We start from the raw sequence: 20,138 nt of genomic DNA on the forward strand, positions 1-20,138 counted from the left end.
ATCTGGAGGTCTTCCTTCTATTCCTCACCAGAATGTTCCCCCAGATTTTACCAGTTTGCTTGCTAGTGACACAGTACACTGTCAACTATGGTATCTGTTACCATCTAAATGATTGCCATTTTCCAAGCAACTTCAATAGCTCTGCTCTTCCCCCTAAAAAACTTAGAACTGATTTAAAAGAGGTGAGGAAGCTAAAAGAAAGCCCTTGTGAATAATCAGAACAAGTATGGTTTCTTTCCTGAGGCATCACTACGGAAAGACATAAAGTACTTTCATTTTTTTTTTTTAAAATAAATGCCCAAGGAAGTACAATTAGAGCCCTTACTTGCTGGATTTACTAGAAACCAAAGAAAAACAAAGTGTGCAAAGGTAAACACTTAATGAAGGTGAAAAAGAGTTACGGCTAAGAATCAAATTAGTGGTCTGAAAGAAAAATGGAAGGAAAGTAATATAGAGCAAATATCAAAGAAATAGATTAAAGTAAAGAGATCTAAAAAGAAATTAGAGGGCAGATCCTTCAGATAAAACCAACCGAGGACAGGGGTTTCAAAATATAAGAAGTAACACATAGAAAAGTGATGATTAAAGAAATAGAACTCTTTACTAAGCAAAAGAAAGGTTTGAATCTTTACATTGAAATGGCTCTACAAAGTCAAAGATGCAAATAATTTTTAAAAAGAGACATACCAAAAATATCCTGGGAAAACATACGAACTCAAAGGAAAATCCCTGTAAGTTTCCAGATGAATGGACTAGATTACTAAAAACAAGAGAATCTGACTAGCCTGGACTTCTTGCTTGAAACACTGGAAGTAGCTATATAAAAGTAGGAAAAAAATAATAGGTTATTGGTAGTAAAAGTCCTAAAACCAAGAATCCTTTACCCAACAAGGTAAATTGTTACTTAGGAGAAATGTGATAAACCACACCTTCCCATATCCACACCCTTGTATTGTCCTCTATCATACTGAATCCAGGCTGTTCTATGTGACCAGGCTTGGCTGACAGCACGCTAGCAAGCATAATGCAAGTATAGGCCAATAAGCACTTCCACACTGTGATTTGTCTGCTTAGAATACCCACTCAAAGGGACTGCCAGCGGGGTCTGAAAGGACATGGGGAAAATTGCTAGTGGAGTCTGGAGAAAGGGGAACCTGAATTATCTGCTGATAGGACAATTACTGAAAATGCTGCCAGGACTAACAAAGATCTGGCTCAAGAGATTTCTGCAGAACGCTGAAATACATGTAAAAGTCCAGTTGACACACTGAATGGGGGCAAAAATAAGCAAGGACATAGATAACTTGAATAAACTAATAAGCTCAATTCAGCGCACAGACCAGGAAGAATTTTTACCATGTATAAAATAGTTATGGAACACATAAGAAAAACAGATAATGGGTGACAAAGCAAATTGATAGACACCCGACATATCTGAAGATTTAGATCAATGGCAGGAATTTGGGCTTGAATTAGTGACAAATACAGAAAAAATGACATTTCTTAAATAAAAACGTTATTAATTCCACAGAAAATGAAAAAGTCATCCATGAAAGGTAAATTAACCATTCTTCGTTACGTGGCTCAGTCACCAATAGTGTTTACATAGTAATAATAATTTAACATAATATTGATCTAACCAAAATTTATAATATAGCTGCATTTGGGAGGATGGGAAAGCTCTAAATATAACCATATTCTTATCCGGGTGGGTTGGGGGAGTGGCAGTAGATAACTAAATTTTCATTGTTCATTTCATTTCATAATGTATTAGATTATATCTAATACATTAGATATAAAACTTAAAAGATCTGTAAGTAGCAATACACGTAAGTGTTTAGAATTACAAATATAAATACCAAAAGAAGTAACTATAAAAACTGAAAGAAATTGTGCTTTTGAGGGAGAAATGAGAGACAGATGTTGGAGGTGGAGAGGATGGTACACTGGTGGCTTTTCATAAGAAGTTCGGTAGAATTATTTGACTTTAAACCACAAATATGGAAAATTCTGATATATTTATTTTAAAACAAAAAATTAAAAATTAGAAAATATAAATTTAGATCTATCAAAACTCATTCCTATATCCACTGCCAAACTGTTGATATATGTGTGATAGCACAGAACATTCAGAGTTGTTTTTTAAAAAAATAGTATATTTACCAATAATCACTGCTTAAAATTGGAATCCAACTATCTACTAAATTTTACAAATGGCTTTGTTTTAGTCATCATGTACACTCTTAAGTGATAACCATTTGCTTTATAGAACTCAAGGACTCAAGTGATTGGTATAGCAATTTGTAATGTTTTGCCTAACACTGGTTTACACATAGATAAAAATATATCTGTCCGCTGTAACACATTCTGCATTAACTATGCAGCTTGAAAAATATAGCATATTATTCACAGTTCAGAAACTGAAATCTGCATACAGAGTAACTGTTCAAATTAATCAGAAAAGCTTCAATCCACCATCACATACTACGGTATGAATCGAGTATTTTAAACATTACATATTCTGGTTCCTCTAAAGCTGAAAACTGAAATACTAAATTTGTGTGTGTGTGTGTGTTGTATATGTGTGCGTGTGTCCTTTCATCAGATGATATCAAGGGATCTATAGGAATTAGGTCATTAAAATTAGTTAAGCCAATAACTTAAAGCTATCACATAGAGAAAAAGATTCGATCATAGTAAATAGTCATTTTATAGAAAAATTTACCTGAAACTGTAGCATTTCCAGACGTCTGTCAGTGAATTCAAATAGAGCTAATGTTGTCTTCATCATATATAGTGAATTGACCATGAAAGTGGCCATGTCAGCTGTGCCTAAGTTGCTGGCTGATACAGTACACATCTGTAGGAGAGGATCCAAGACACATGATAAAACCTACAAATGAAAAATAAAATGAATTCTTTATTTCTCAATCACTGATATGGTCTTGGGTTAATGATACTTCAGAATTAATGCCAAACTAATCAGAAGGAAGCCAATTTATGGAAGCACATAGGAAAAGATTAAACATAAATCAATACTTTTTAAATTATGAGAACTGGTTTAATATTTGAAGGAAAATCAACAGTAAGAAAGGGATTGTCAAAGTATATGAATTACAAAAATCCAGAAGTGAAACAGAATGTACAATAGAGGAGCAAAAAACAATCATTAAAAATGAATTTACAACATACCTGCACAAAATCAGCTTGACGAGCATCTAATGGTACAACTGAAGAATCATGAGATGCTAAAACTTCACGCAGCAATATTAGTGTCTGATTTAGTGCAGAACTTGGTCCAAGATCAGGTGGTGGGAGTTCAACCTAAAATAAGAGATGATTTATCCACTCCTTATATTTTTCCACTAAATTTTAATGGGTAAATGTAAGTTCATAGTAAAAAAAAATGTAAAAGTTATAAAGCATAGACTCACACATTAGAAACCTATAATTTATTAATAGCTTACTTTGAACTATACTAACAGCATACAAAGTGAGAGAAAAGTTCTTTGCCAGATTATCTCAAAATATCTCACCTTGTACTCTAAAATTAAAAAAAAAATTTGAAAAGTTAATGTTCACTTGAATTACAGAATTGTATTTTAATATGTATTTAAAATGGCCTGTTTTATTTTTTAGCTCAAATCATAAGAAAAAAGCAGTCCATAGACCAGCACTATCCCAACTATAATATAATTGAGAAACGTCACCTACTCTCAGGCCCAAATCTCAGAGATTTTAGTTCAATATGTATAGGCTAGGGGTTCAGGAATTGACAGTTCAACAAGCACCCTAGGAGTCTCTTAAGAAGGTAACTCATGGGTCACACATTTTGAAAATCACTTCACAGAAACAGTATAACATTACCATTACTATCTTGGGCTCTAGAGTTAAGCACATTAAGTTCAAATCTTGGATCTATCAGTTACTAGTTGTGTAATCTTCAGCAAGTTACTTAACTTTCCAGAGCTTCAGAGGGACTCTGTAAATATTAAATGAGATTGTTGCATGGCTGAGTAGCGTGCCTTGCACTTACTAAGTAGAAGGTATGCCAAGTTCACTATCCTTATTTGGTGGCACCATGATACATAAAAAGAAGTGCCTATGAATTTCTTTAAAAATATTTTCAGAATACTTGTAATGTTAATAAAGTAATATTTTGTAAATTTTTTAAAAATAGCACTTAGAAGACAATGTAAGAGACTACATCCAAGTGGCAGGTAGGTAGAAAGGTGTAAGAGTTTTCAAATATTGGCATTTATTATGAGATTGTTTCATGTAGAAAGTTAATACATAAGTGACATCACCAGGAATAGCAAAGTAAGCATGTCCAAAAATACTCTCTCCCTCATAAAAACGACAAGAACAAAAAAATCATAAAACATGCAAACAAACAAGAAAATATAGTCCATGTACAGCATACACAGAAAAACACCTCAACAGAAACATTATCTGAAGAAGTCCAGATGTTAGATTTACTAGACAAAGACTTTAAACAAGCTATTTTAGATATGTTCAAAGACTGAAGGAAATCATGTCTGAAGAACTAAAGTATGAAAACAATGTCTCACCAAATAGAGAATATCAATAAAGAGACAGGAATAATAAAATATAACCAAATAGAAATTCTGGAGTCAAAAAGTACAATAACTGAAATGAAAAATTCACTATAGGGTTTTGTTTTGTTTGACAGGGTCTCTCTCTGTCACTCAGGACAAAGTATAGTGGTACAATCACAGCTCACTGCAGCTTGACCTCCTATGCTCGAGTGATCACCCCACCTCAGTCTCCCAAGTATTAACAGCTAGGAATACAGGGACGTGCCACCATGCCTGGCTCATTTTCTTTTTTGTAGAGATGGTAGCCTTTCTATGTTGCCCAGGCTGGTCTCAAACTCCTGGGCTCAAGTGATCCTCCTGTCTCAGCCTCCCAAAATGCTATGATTACAGGTGTGAACTGCTGTGCTTGGCCTTACAGCAGATATGAGCAGGCGGAATAAATAATCAATGAACTTAAAGACAGGAACTTAAAGATTATTGAGTCTGAGAAACAGAAGGAAAAAGAATTTGAAAAAAAAATGAACAGAACATCAGAGATAAGACACTATTTAACAACGTAAGTATACAGGGGATCCCAGAAGGAAAGAACAAAGAGAAAAAGGCAGTGAAGAAACAATGACAGAAAGCTTCCCAATTTTGGTTTTAAAAAGCATTAATCAACATCCAAGAAGCTAACTGACCTCCCAGAAGGATAAACTCAAGAGACCTACATTAACATATATCATAATCCAACTGTCAAAAGACAAAGAGATAATTCTGAAAGCAACTAGAAAGAAATAACTCATTATGACAAGGGATTTTTGACAAGATCAATAGCTGATTTCTTACCAGAAAACATGCAGGCCAGAAGCATTGGATGACATATTCACAGGTTGAAATAAATGAACTGTCAACCAAGTATTTCAAATTCAGCAAAACTATTTTTCAAGAATAAAGGAGAAATTAAGACACTCCCAAATAAAGGCAAAAATTCTTCATTAGCATACCTGCCCTACAAGACATACTAAGGAAAACTGGACACTAGAAAGTAACTTGATCCACATAAAAAAATAGAGCACTGGTCAAGGCTGCAACAATGATAACTATAAAAGACAGTTTTAATGTATTTTTTTCTTCATAACTCTAATTTAAAAGAAAACTGCATGAGGCAATAATTATAAGTCTATGTTGATGGTATACAATGTCGTAAGATTTAACTGTATTAATAATGGCATAAAGGAAGAGGAGAATGGAGCTATATAGGAGCAAAGTTTTTGTATACTATTGAAAGTATGTTGTTATAAATTAAGATGCTAATTGTAATTCCCAGGGCACCACTCAGGAAACAAAACCTTATACCCACATACATATATATTTAAATAACAAGGGAATTAAATTAATATACTAGAAAATATCTACTTAATGTAAAAGAAGTAACAGGGACACAGAGAAAAAAATCATTTAAGACATACAGAAAACAAAAGAGCAAAATGCAGACATAAATCCTACTCTACCCTCAATTAAATTACGTGTAAATGGATTAAACATGACAATCAAAAAGCAGAGACTAGCAGATTAATTTGAAAACCCACACCATGTACCAACTATATGCCAACTTCAAGAGACACACTTTTAAGACAAAAAAAATTGGATGTAAAAGGATATAAAAAGCTATACCTTGCAAACAATAACAGAAAGAAAGCTAGATTAAATTAGCTACATTAACATACTAATACCAGACAAAACAGACTTTAAGACAAAAATTATTACTAGAAATAAAGGATATCTGATAATGATAGAAGGGTCAATCCATCAAAAAAATAAAATAATTATAAACATATATGCACCCAACAAAAAAGCCCCAAAACACATAGAGCCAAAACTTACAGAATTGAAGGAAAATATTTCTTGTAGTGAAGAGATACATATTTTACATTCCACAGTTTCTTCAGTTTTGTCTCCTTTTCTTTCATTAAATTCAAATAAATGTGAACTTAAAAAAAACCTCCAAAATATGATCTTATCTTCACAAAAGTATTCTATTTATCATTCCTACTTAAAATGATATCTAGACTGTTGTTAAACTGATGATAATAAAGTTAACTAATGTTATTTCCAAGAAGAGGGTTTTTAAAAATTTTTCATCTTTGTGCTCTTCTCTATGGTTTAAATTATGTATAAATATACGCATATCAGTTTTACAAAATTAATAGAGTGATCTCTGCCCCCTAAAAGAAATGAAATATACCAAGCAGTTAATAACAGTTAATTCAGAGTGAGAGGATGTAGATGAGTATTATTTTCTTCTTTGTGTTTCCTTTTTAAAATAAATATACATTTAATAGAAATCAACATACTCATAATTCTAAAAATTTAAATATACAGATATTCCATATACATGCATGCATATACATGTTTATAAGTAATATAAACTGAACAGAAGATACTCAAAAATTTTTCAGTGGAATCTTTAGTACAAATCAGAAAGATCTGCTAGCATTCTAATAGCTATAATATAGAAATAGACAGCTATAAAAACTAGAGCAAACACGTATGTGTCAGTTCCCAATACCTTTCACAAACAGAAAAAAAAAAAAATCTAACAAATCCTCCAGGGAAGCTTAGAGAGAGAGATACAGAGGGGGGGAGAGAGAGAGAGAGAGAGAGAGAGAGAGAGAGAGAGAGAGAGAGAGAGAGAGAGAGAGAGAGTACATAGTGTCTTTTGGAAGCAATAAATCTTTAAAAAAAATTTTTTAAATTTTAGTAACTTTTGGTATACAAAAGTTTCTGGTTACATGGATGATTGTACTGTGGCGAAGTCTGAGATTTTAGTGCACCCATCGTCCAAGTAGCGTATATTGTGCTCAATATCTAATTTTTTATTCCTCACTCCTCATCCTCTCCCCCTTCTGAGTCTCCGTAGTACATTATATCACTCTGTGTGCCTTTGTGTACCCAGAGCTTAGCTCCCACTTTTAAGAACACAGTTTTTGGTTTCCTATTCCTGAGTTGCTTCACTTAGAATAATGGCCTCCTGCTCCATACAAGTTGTTGCAATTTCTTTATTTTGCAACTCATTGGTTGATGGGCACTTAGGTTGGTTTCATTATCTTTACAATTGCAACTGTGCTGCCATAAACATACGTGTGCAAGTGTCTTTTTGATATAATGACTTCTATTCCTTTGGGTAGATATCCAGTAGTGGGAGTGCTGGATTGAATGGTAGATCTTTTAGTTCTTTAAGAAATCTCCCTAGTGATTTCCACAAAGGCTGTGCTAATCTACATTCCCACCAGCAGTATATAAGCATTCCCTTTCACCATATCCACATTAATATATATATTTTTTTACTTTTTAATAATGGTCATTCTTACAGGAGTAAGGTGGTGTCTCGCTGTGGTTTTAATTTGCATTTCCTTGATCTCATTTGCCCACTTTTTGATGGGATTTTTTTTTCTTGCTGATTTGTTTGTGTTCCTTGTATTCTGGATATTAGTCCTTTTTCAGATGCACAGTTTGCAAATATTTTCTCTGTGGGTTGTGTGTCTCCTCTGATGGTTATTTCTTTGGCTATACAGAAGCATTTTAGTTTAATTAGGTCCCATTTATTTATTTTTATTTTTGTTGCACTTGGAAGCAATAAATCTTTAAAAAAAAAATTTTCAAAAATTCACACAAGAGATTTTTAAATTGCCAAACAAAACAGAAGACCAATGATGTAAAACTTACACATTGGTGGGAGAAAGCTTAAAGGAAATTTTTTTCTCCCTTGAAATCAGGTCTTTAAGGAGTTTAAATTTAAGGCTAAAGATGCACTTTGCCATAGTTACAGTTGATGGTAAATTATTGCAAGTGAGTGCTACTTGAACTCAAGTCATTCGACAAACTGCCATTCTATGAGGTGCTTTCACACACATCCATTAGATCAGCAACAAGGTAAGAACCATACTTCTAAAGCAAAGTGAAAATTATGGCAGTTTTTCAGATAAACAAACTTTGTGACTACAAAATCCTATAGCAGAATAACAGAAAGAAAATCTAAGGAAGAGAAATAGTTCATTAATATCCTTTTGTCACTTTAGTTTCATTTTGTAAAATTCATTCTAATGGTTAAACTTTGTAAGAGACAAGTCTACATTTCTTTTAAGTACCTCCAATGCATTCTTGCACTTACTTTATACTAACCATAATCTTCCCCTTAGGGAAGAGACCCTCTTTACTATGTCTTTCATATTTCCATATAAGCCTGTGGAGGCCAAACACTAGACTTAAGTGGGCTTTGTTATTTAGAGGGCCTAAAACAAGTAGTAGCAACCATTAGAAAAAAACAAAATACATTTTATGAACTTCATGTAAAACAATAATCACAATACAAAAATTCCTATAAGCTTTAAGCTGTGTAAAAAATCCAAGTTTATTCACACTCCACTTCCTTGGAAACCAGTCAGTACCAGTGAGTGAGTGGCAGATGCATCCTCAGAGTGATGTGACTGGGAGAAAGAGGTGTTAATATTATCACTGCTACTTATGCCAGGACTTGAGCTATTCATAGAAATCTTACATACTGACAGAAAGTTGAAGAAAATGTGAACTTTTGCCTTACAAATAAAGATTTCCCTCTTTCTTATTCTGTATGTTTTACTTTTCCCTCTATTTTTGTCATGATCTTAAACTCTCAAAAATCTTAACTAGAGTTGTAACCTGACCTTGGCCACAGGATACTTTGCTGAGTATCTACAGCAGGCATGCAAGTACTTGCTCAGGCAGGTAAGCTTTGTTTTAAACATGGCCACATGTTACTTCCAAATATCTATATCACGGATATGTGCCACTAACCTAAGCATGTTCGTGTGAATGAATGGATAAAAAAATCACTGGTTATAGTCAAAGCATACTCCCTCAGCGACAATGAGCAAACATCTTTGCTTGTTTTAAAATCCAAATACAAGGCTGCTAAAATGACATGTGAGAGTGTCTACTTCAAATAGATTAGACTCCCTATTTCAGGCACATATCTTCTTAACTGCTCTTTCACAATGTTTTAAGCATAATGGATATCAATAAAAACTGTTGATCATGGTCGCTTACATTCAATTTATGTTCCTGCAACATAGTTATAACATAAAACATACACATGTACCACTATATATTTAATCAATTGTTTTGAAATACCAATGGACTAAACAGTAAGTCATTTCTTAACAAGCCTCTAGACAATAAACATGTTCCAACAGTACTATGAGGGAATGCTTTGGCATTAGTAATGCTATTTAATAGGGAATATGAACCAAAATAATTCATCTATAACTGGCTTCTGTGTGGAAGAATGGGATCCATAAGTACAGTATTAAAGATGTTTCCAAAAATAAAGAATTAACATTTTATTAAGCCCCAATAATATGTTAAATGAAAAATGCAAACTACTCATCAGGGCTAGGCATGGTAACTCACGCCTGCAGTCCCAGCACTTTGGGAGGCTGAGGTGGGCGGATCACCTGAGGTCAGGAGTTTGAGACCAACCTGGCCAATATGCGAAACCCCGTCTCTACTAAAAATACAAAAATTAGCTGGGCGTGGTGGCATATGCCTGTAATCGCAGCTACTTGGGAGGCTAAGGCAGGAGAATCGCTTGAGCTCAGGAGGTGGACATTGTAGTGAGCTGAGATTGCACCAGTGCACTCCAGTCTGGACCACAGAGTGAGACTCCATCTCAAAAACAAAAACAAAATTGTATGCACATCATGTGTACAGGTGTGTGTACACTTGTATTTTTAAAAGACTGAAATATTAAAACACTGAATGTTACCTACAGTTATGTTTAAACTTTCTTTATATTTCTATCTTCAAAATGAATATTTTGTAACATGTGAAAAAATAATCTAAAAACTGTACCATGTACTTTTACATGTCATCTTCATTTCATCCTAATAAGCCTAAGGTATATATTATTCCCATTTTACAGAAGATGAGTAAGACTGATGAGAAGGAGGAGGAAGGAAGAATATCGGATTTTATATATGAGGAAACTAAAATAAGGACAGATTAAATAAGGTGCCAAAGGTCCCACTGTTCTTAGAAGGGGCAGAGCTTAGAGTCTCACCCAAGCAGTAACTCCAAAGGTCACACATATAACGACCACATCAAAGTGTTAATTTTGATTTTCATAAGTGATATTTTTACTTGAATTCTATAAAGTTAATTTTTTCAGAGAGGATGCTGTAGATCTTAGATTCTTCTGTAGGATCATAGATCTTAGGGAATCTACGATAAGGCGCTATTAACAGCTGTTTCTTAAGATCATGACCACACTGAAGCCTATCAGCACTAATGGCCCCAGTATCTTACAACCTATTTGACGCCTTCTTCAAGTTTATATAAAGCATCCTTTCTTCCTAAATGTTTTGCTACATTGAAATTTTGCTAGCTAATTTTATATCCTTGTGACTCACATGCTTTAAACTTTTCAAACCAGTGATTCTCACGTGTTACAGGTGGAGGAGGAAGGCATACATCTTTAAGAATATCATTGAGGTTACCATTTGTTTTTCAAAAAAAAAAATAAACATATGGAAAATTACAGACACAATTATAGATTAATAGAAGCCCACTCATGGGCTCCAATGTAATTTTAAACATAAGTAAAATTAGATATATTGTTTTATAAGTTAAGATTTTTTAAAAGACAGAAATTAGCATTACATGGTAAGGTTAAAATTTTTCTTTCATCAAAAACAAAAGCTAGTATCAAAAAAAAAAAAAAAAAAAAAAAAGAAAAAGAAAAGAAAAAGAAAAGGACCAGCTAATGTCTTCGCCGCCCTATTTAAAAAAGAAAAAACTTCTAAAGAACTCAGAGTTTGTATGAAATACAAAAGGGAGTAGGAACAATAGTTATCACTTTTTGTTTTACAAACATTAAATGAGGGTATTTGCTTAGAAGCTTTAATGTACAAGTATTAATGCTATCCAGTTAATCAGATCAACAACCCAAAAGTATTTGTTGATTTTTTCTTTTCTTCATTTCCCTCACTTAATTTACTGAATTATCTCTATACCATTAAAATATATTCCAAATGCAAATGCTCCAAACCATCATATGCTACTACTCTATAGCAAGCCACTTTTGCCAGGTTTACTCTAAGAGTCTCCTAAGTGGTCTCCTTTCTTCCAAATGTGCTCCTCCATACCCACATTCCATTTTCCATACAGCAGTTCCAATGATCTTTTTAAAATGCTTTCAAAAATGAAGATGTGAGACTAAATCTTCAATGACTTACTCTTGCACTCAAAAGCAAACTGCCTTTAAGGTATGTGGAAACAGAATCAACAATCAAAATCAACTCTATACTATAAATACATATGTGGAAAATAAAATTTAAAAAGAAAAAGAAGTTCCAAAAGCATCAAAAAAACCCTTCAATATCGGGGAATAAATCTAACAAAAGATGTGTAAGGCCTGAACACTATAAAAGGTTAGTGAGAGAAACTAAAAACCTAAGTAAATGGAGAGATACATGATGTTCATAAATTGAAAATCTTGGTATCATTAAGATACTAATTTCTCCTCAACTGATCTATAGATTTAATCAAAGCCTCAGAAAGCTTTTTTATTTTAAAAATGTATAAGTTGATTCTAAACAAAATAAAATCAATGGAATAATCTAAAATAAATCAATGGAAATCACAATTACCAAACAAATCCACATACATAGTCATGTGATTTATGACCATTTCCACTTCACTGCAGTGGAAATGGATGGCCTTTACAATAAATGGTGCTGGATCAAGTGTATATCCATATGAAAATATGCACAATAGCGAAGATATGGAATCAACCTAAGTTGTCTTACATATATGTTATACATGTTATACATACACATCACACATATACACACACATATATATATATACACATACATACTCATACACACACACCATGGAATACTACTCAGCCATGAAAAATAAGGAAATCATTTCTCTTGCAACAACATGAGTGGAACTTGAGGCCATTATCTTAGGTGAAATAAACAAAGTCAGCCATGAAAAAGAATGAAATCATTTCTCTTTCAACAACATGAGTGGAACTTGAGGCCATTATCTTAGGTGAAATAAACAAAGTCAAATATTGCATGTTCTTGTAAGTGGGAGCTAAATAATGTGTACACATGGACACAGAGTAAAATAATAGACACTGGAGATTCAGAAAGGTTGGGAGGGTGGGAGTGGGGGATGAGAAATTACCTACTGGGTGCAATGTACAGTACTCAGGTGATGGTTACACTAAAAGCCCAGACTTCACCACTACATAATATATAAATGTAACATGACTGCATTGGTATCTCATAAATTTATAAAAATTAAAAATAAAAGGAAAATGTTAAAAGGAACTATTATGTATGGAACATCCACCAAGAAGTAGGCACAGGCTTAGCAATTAGGCAGACGTGGATTTCTATTCACTCTTAGTGACTATGTGACCTAGGGTAGGTTTATCCAAGTTTACTGTGTCATCATTCTTTGTTTTACATTTAGTAAAAACTCAATTACATAGTGACAGCTTATTGAAAGTCATAATGATTGGAAAAGTTAGAATTTGAGTACAGCTCTATTAGACTCCAAAGCCCAGGATTTCTCCTTGAGCCATATATTGCCTTTCTAATGTGGAGCCATCAATTGCTTACCCGAGATAAGTATTCCCAACAAACTCAGAATGAATCTTTAAGAAAGGCTATACTTGTATCACCGCACACAAACTACGTGCAACTGCACTACTGGTACTAAGACAACAAATTATTAAATATCAACTTAACTGGAAAAAAACAGAAGTCTCAGGTAACCTAAGAAATACATATGTAGCTAAGGACAAAGACGACTGAGAAGATTAGCTTCTAAGGCTCTTCTAGTTTTTCAATCTATCAAACATCTGCTGAAGACCTACTATGAGAACATGGTATTAGGTATCCAGTTATATTTTACCAGACATTACGACATGGATCAAGACCAAAGGCAAGAAAAATTGAAAGCAGAAATAAACTAATTTAAATAACGCATACACACACAAATTAAACTTGACCCCTACCTTCATACCATACTCAAACATTTGAGATGGATTGAAGGCCTAAATGTGGAAGCTAAAATAATCAAGCTTCTTAGAGAAAAATACAGAAGAATATCCTCATGACCTTGGGATAGGCAAAGATTTCTTAAACAGGACACAAAAGGAACTAATCATGAAATAAAAGCTTGTTATACAAGACTGAATTACAAATTGAGAATTTCTGTTGATCTAATACACAACTCACAGAGTGAAAAGACAGTTCAAAAACGTAGAAAATATCTGTAATGCTTATTATTCCATAAAGGACTTGTATCCAAACACATGTTTGAAAACTCTTACAAGTCAATGAGGAAAAGGTAACAACCTAAGGACTCTCTGCAACAGTCTTTTATTTATTTGTTTATTTATTTATTTATTTAATTTTTTGAGAGGGAGTCTCACTCTGTCACCCAGGCTGGAGTGCAGTGGCGTGATCTCAGCTCACTGCAACCTCCACCTCCCGGGTTCACGCCATTCTCCTGCATCAAACTGCCGAGTAGCTGGGACCACAGGCGCCCGCCACCACGCCCGGCTAACTTTTTGTATTTTTAGTAGAGACGGGGTTTCACCATGTCAGCCAGGATGGTCTCGATCTCCTGACCTCATGATCTGCCTGCCTCGGCCTCCCAAGGTGCTGGGATTACAGGCATGATCTGCAACAGTCTTTAAAAGACAACTTCACAAGAAAGTACATCCAGCAGCCAATAAACATGAAAAACTGTTCAACACCATTAATCTTGAGAAAAATGCAAACTACAAGCAAATGAAATACCACCACACACTTTCTATAATGACTAAAATTAAAAAGACTAACAACATCAAGTACTGGAGAGAATGTGGAACAACTGAAACGCCCACATTTCTGGTGAAGTCATCTAGGACAATTACTTTGGAAAAATACTTAGCAATATCTACTAAAGCTAATCAATCTTATAATCCAGATATTCCATTTCTGGGCATACATACAACAGAAATAAAAACTTTTATGTTCACCAACACATGTATAAGACTATTCATAACAGCTTTATTTACAATATCCAAGAACTAGAAATGTCCCAAATGTCCATCACTAATAGAATGAGTAAATTGTGGTGCATATATATAACAAAATCACTACACAACAATTAAAAAATGAACTACTGAACATGCAAAATATATGAATCTTACAGATATGTTAAATTAAAACAGGGCCAAAAATGTACACACTGTATGATCTATTTACATGAAGTTAATATCAGGGAAAACAAGAGATAGTAGTCAGACAGCAGTTTACACTGGGGTTAGATATTGACTGGGAAGGGGAATGAGGATGCCTTCTGAGGTGCTATAAATGTTTTATGTCTTATCTGGGTGATAGTTAATGAGCACATGCAAATACAAACATTCAACTAACTGTATACTTTAGACTTGGGTACTATAGCTGCAGTTAAAAAGAAAGCTCGGCCGGGCACAGTGGCTCATGCCTGTAATCCCGGCACTTCGGGAGGCTGTGAGTGGGGATCGCAAGGTCAAGAGATGGAGACCATCCTGGCCAACATGGTGAAACCCCTTCTCTACTAAAAATACAAAAATTAGCTGGGCACGGTGGTGCATGCCTGTAGTCCCAGCTACGCAGGAGGCTGAGGCAGGAGAATCGCTTGAACCTGGAAGGCAAAGGAGGCAGTGAGCAGAGATTGTGCATGGCACTCCAGCCTGGTGACAGAGTGAGACTCTGTCTCAAAAAAAAAAAAAAAAAAAAAAAGCAAGCTCATTTGTTCTTCTTCTTTATATTATTGTACATATTAAACATCAAGTCTTATTATGAAATACTTATTTCAAAATTTGAATATTTTTAAGTGACAAAGTTGAAGTATACAGAAACATTTCACATGTAAAAGCATTTAAAGGCCAGGCATGTTGGCTTATGCCTGTAATACCATCACTTTGGGAGGCTGAGGTGGGTGGGTTGCTTGAGGCCAGGAACTCAAGATCAGCCTGGCCAACGTGGTGAAATGTTGTCTCTACTAAAAATACAAAAATTAGTTGGACATGGTGGTGGGTGCCTGTAGTCCCAGCTACTCAGGAGGCTGAGGCAGGAGAATCGCTTGAACCCAGGAGAAGGAGGTTGCAGTGAGCAGAGAGTGCACCACTGAGCTCCAGCCTGGACGACAGAGACAGACTCTGTCTCAATCAATTAATCAATCAATAAATTTTAAAAAAGCATTTAAGCTACTGAAAAATTCCTATTTCATATATCAAAACCTCTCTTTTTTTAAATGTGTAGCGCTATACCAAAAGTCCTCATTCTTCTTGTGACTACTTTTTATCCTTTCGGTAGTTTAGGTGCTCTTTTACTAGAGAAAAATAAAAAGGTTGCACCATAAAAATTCCAAAAGCTGTTCCTATGACTTCATCCCACTACCAACTTTAGTTTTATTCTTTCAGCTATCTTTCATTTAAAGTTCTCTAATTTTCTGTTGTGTAGTTTCTTAGAAGGCCCTTCACCCATTTGCTTTCAAAATATAAAGACAAACCAACCAAACACAGAGTCCTCATATTTTTAAACGAATTTCCTCATTCTCTCTCTATCTATATTAAAATATATATATAAAGGATTATATATGTATATATTTAAAGAAGTGTGTGTGTGTGTATATATATATCTATTCCTTTTGCTCTAAATACATACATTCTAGAAACTGACAATATGTGGAATTTAAGTTTTTAAGTCAACAAAATTGTCCAAGATAAATTTAAGAGTACAAATTAACGTGTTTGAAATAATTTCAAATTACAGCTTGTTTTATACACTTTTTTTTTTAATGTTAAAGCATTTTGGATAAAAAAAAATTCAGTTTTTTGTTTGTTTGTTTTCCTGGCACAACCATCTGTAAGGAATAATGTAAAACTCAAACTATTCAACCAGAACAGCACCTCTCAAACTTTAATGAGCATATGAACCTCCTGGGAATCTTATTAAAATGCATAATTCGATTCAGTAGGTCTGGAGTAGGGCCTGAGATATTTGCATGTCTAGTAAGTTCCCAGATGATGCCCAAGCTGCTAATCCACATACTATGCTATGAGTAGTAAAAAGAGATTCAAAGCAGTAACTATATCCTAGAATTTAAATGACTATTTATTTAAAGAATCATTTTAGGTTTTTTTTTTTTTTTTCTCCAGAGGACCAGGCAAATCAATCCTGACTACTATTAATTTGATATGGGTTTCATTTAAGACAGGCTATATCCTTTCAATTAGAACTGTACTATTACTATAGTGAGAAATAATTTTAGAAAATGTCAGTCTAGCCTAAATTGATACAGCACTGTGTCTTTTGCAGTATAGACACATATTCTCTTTAAACTTCACTAGATTTGCAGTTATGAATATTTCCGGAGAGCCTGATAAGGAAGGGAGTATGCATACTTGAATACTCAAGTGCTTCAAACTGCTTTGTTAGGGAAAAGGTACGTCTTTCAATAAAATTATGTCCTTGAATTTTCTTTTTTTCATGCTGGATAAAGAATCAGTTCCCAAGTATGTCTTTAAAAGCACAAAAGCAATCATGTTTTTTAAAATTCATCTCTGGCTATACCTTTATTTTAAAAGCTATTCTTCCTAACAATTATACTATCCACTTAAAATTATATTAACAGAAATTTCCACTTGGGTGCTTTGCTAATGAAGAACATTCTACAATAAATACTGTTTTCTTCATAGAGCTACAATGTTTTTAGAGGAAGCAAAATGGTTTACAAGAAGCAGAATAAGTAAAAGATATAACTAATATAAAATTATGGAACATTAAAATTTGATGAAAGGAAGATATTCTTGCAAAAACCCGGAAATGATTGTAGATACAAGCAACATATAAGTTGTAAAGAGAATCATAATACAGTTGCAATCTAATGTAAAAATAACTCTAAATATAGCCCAGTTCATATCTGAGAAAAACATCAAGGGTTCAATTAATAATGATGACAATGAAAACAACAATAATGATCAGAGCCCATTCACTCTACAAACTCACATAAGCTGCAATATTGATTGGTAATTAATATATTCAAATTACAATTACTTTCTTCCCTCATTTTCATCCTGTTCTGTTCAAAGTTTTAATTGGAAGATGTCATCCTTCAATTGCCTTTTACTATCCATTACAGATGACCCTTAAACAACCAATGTTTAAACCACAAAGGTCCACATTTACATAGATTTTTTTCTCCCTCTGCTACTCTCTGAGACAGCAAGACCAATCCCTCTTTTTCCTCCTTCTCAGGCTACTCAATGTGAAGACAACGAGGATAAAGACCTTTATGATGATTCACTTCCATTTAATGAATAGTAGATATATTTTCTCTCCCTTATGATTTTCTTAATAACATTTTCTTTTCACTAGCTTACTTTATTGTAAGAATACAGTATATAAATACATACAACAAAAAAATGTGTTAATTGACTGCTTACATTACTAGCAAGGCTTCCAGTCAATAGTAAGCTAATGAGCAGTTACATTTTGAGAGTCAAAAGTCATATGCAGATTTTTTTCAACTGCACAGGGGTCAGCATCCTAACTCCTATGTTGTTCAGGGGTCAACTGTGTATTTTCCTGTTTTGTTGCAACTTTCATTTTAACTTTTACATGACTAATAAAATATACAGAAATTTACTATTAGGGTAATAAAACAAAATAAATGGATAACCACTTGGGAAAGAATAAGATCTTAACTTTTCAGTCTGAACAATAATAAACTTCAGTAGATTAAAAATTTGTTGCAAAAGTGAAACCAGGGCCAGGGCCAGGTGTGGTGGCTCACGTCTGTAATTCCTGCACTTTGGGAGGCTGAGGCAGGAGGATCACCTGAGGCCAGTAGTTGGAGACAAGCCTGGGCAACATAGTGAGACCATGTCTCTACAAAAAAAAAAAAAAAAAAAAGAAAAATCAAATTAGCTGGACATGGTGGCATGCACCTGTAGTCCCAGCTACTTGGAAGGCTGAGGTAGAAGGATGGCTTGAGCCCAGGAGTTCGAGGCTACAGTGAGCTATGATCCTGGGCAACAAGAGTAAGACCCTGTTGCTTAAAAAATAAATAAATAAAGTGAAAACATAGAAACACCTAAGAAAATATATCTAAATAAATATATTAAACAATCTATCACTTCCCCACTAATAAATGCTAACTTTATTACATATTAAATTCTAAATGTTTTCTCTTGTGGGAATACTTTCAAGCATGGAATGCTCCCAAGGGAAAAAAACTATATAAAAAAAAGTTATATCGAACTATAAAAAAATTAAAAGTTGATGTTTCAGAAAATACTACAGGCAAATTTTAAAGGCAGATGATAATGTGGAGAAAATGTCTGTAATATATATGATGGAGTTAATATTCTTAAGGCATAAAGACTATCAGAAACAAACAAGACAACCCAACAGGAAAATGGCAAAGGACTTGAACAAGCAATTCATAAACAGCCAAAACACATTATCTTAAAATGCATATTCTCACTAGAATCTCAGAAATCCAAATGAGAAAAATAACAAAATGTCACTTTTGCTCATCGTGTAGGCAAATATATATTTTTTAATGTCCATTATCCAGTTTTAGCAAGGGTTGGCACTTTTTCAGTAGGAGGTAAGATAGTAGATTTGAGGAAATGGGTGAAAGTAAGTATGGTAAATGTGAGTGGCTGCCAAAGGACAATCAGTATTTGCTGGACCTCCTGGAGGGCCTTCCTGATGCTGGAGACAATTTTTAGTGACTCCTGTCTGTATGATGCAATTTCCTTTAGCAGCACTCAGGAAATATTGAAAACTTGAATTCAAGGTGGTTTTGCAAAGTGAATGTGGTGAAATGGCAAGGGTGCAAGAGATTTAAAGCTAATGGCAAGATAGTGATGGAATATAGGCCAGCAGAAAATGAACTGAACCATTCATGTTACCAGTATTTATTGAGCACCTCATGAGCTGGCATATAAGAAAATTAATTACATTTGCATATTGATCTTTTCACCAATGACTTCACTAGAATTCATTTTCTGGTGTACAACTTTTTAGTTGATTCTCCTAGGTCCTCAAAATAGACTATCATAACATCCATAAATAATCTAACATCTCCTCCTTTAAAATATTTACAATTCATTTCTTTATCTGGTCTTTCTGCCATGGTTATTATTTAAAAGTATTGGCAAGCATTCTTGTTCTTCACTTAAATAGAAGAATCACGAGTGTGTCAATATTAATTATGATGTTGGCTGTTAGTTTTATCTCTCTTTATATGGTTAAGGAAGTATTCTTCAATGACTTACTAAGATTTTCCCTAAACAATGTGATCAAATATGAGAATATAAAATTTATTTTATATACTCATTTAGTATATTTCCTAACACTGAAACATTCTTATATTTATGTAATAAATCATTCTTGGTTTTAATATATAAATGCTGAATTTTAAAGTTTTAAAACTTAAAAGGTGACTAATACATGGTTTTCACTACTGACTATCTTTAAAAGGTTTTATGTC

At 33.8% G+C, this 20,138-nt stretch overlaps 1 protein-coding gene across 7 annotated transcripts in view; it reads right to left on the bottom strand.

Annotated features, from left to right (window-relative positions):
- The window catches only part of LOC105491756 (component of oligomeric golgi complex 6), a 141,920-nt gene that overhangs the window by 73,437 nt on the left and 48,345 nt on the right, over nucleotides 1-20,138 (bottom strand). For all 7 annotated transcript variants that reach the window (XM_071081455.1, XM_011758422.3, XM_071081458.1 and 4 more), the window contains exons 14-15: nucleotides 3,193-3,324; nucleotides 2,726-2,893 (exon numbers count right to left, since the gene is read on the bottom strand). In XM_071081455.1, coding sequence (XP_070937556.1) covers nucleotides 2,726-2,893; nucleotides 3,193-3,324 — 300 coding nt within the window. The remainder of the gene's footprint in view (nucleotides 1-2,725; nucleotides 2,894-3,192; nucleotides 3,325-20,138) is intronic.

This window comes from Macaca nemestrina, chromosome 16, assembly GCF_043159975.1.
Source record: "Macaca nemestrina isolate mMacNem1 chromosome 16, mMacNem.hap1, whole genome shotgun sequence".
In the NCBI taxonomy this organism is placed as follows: Eukaryota; Metazoa; Chordata; class Mammalia; order Primates; family Cercopithecidae; genus Macaca; species Macaca nemestrina.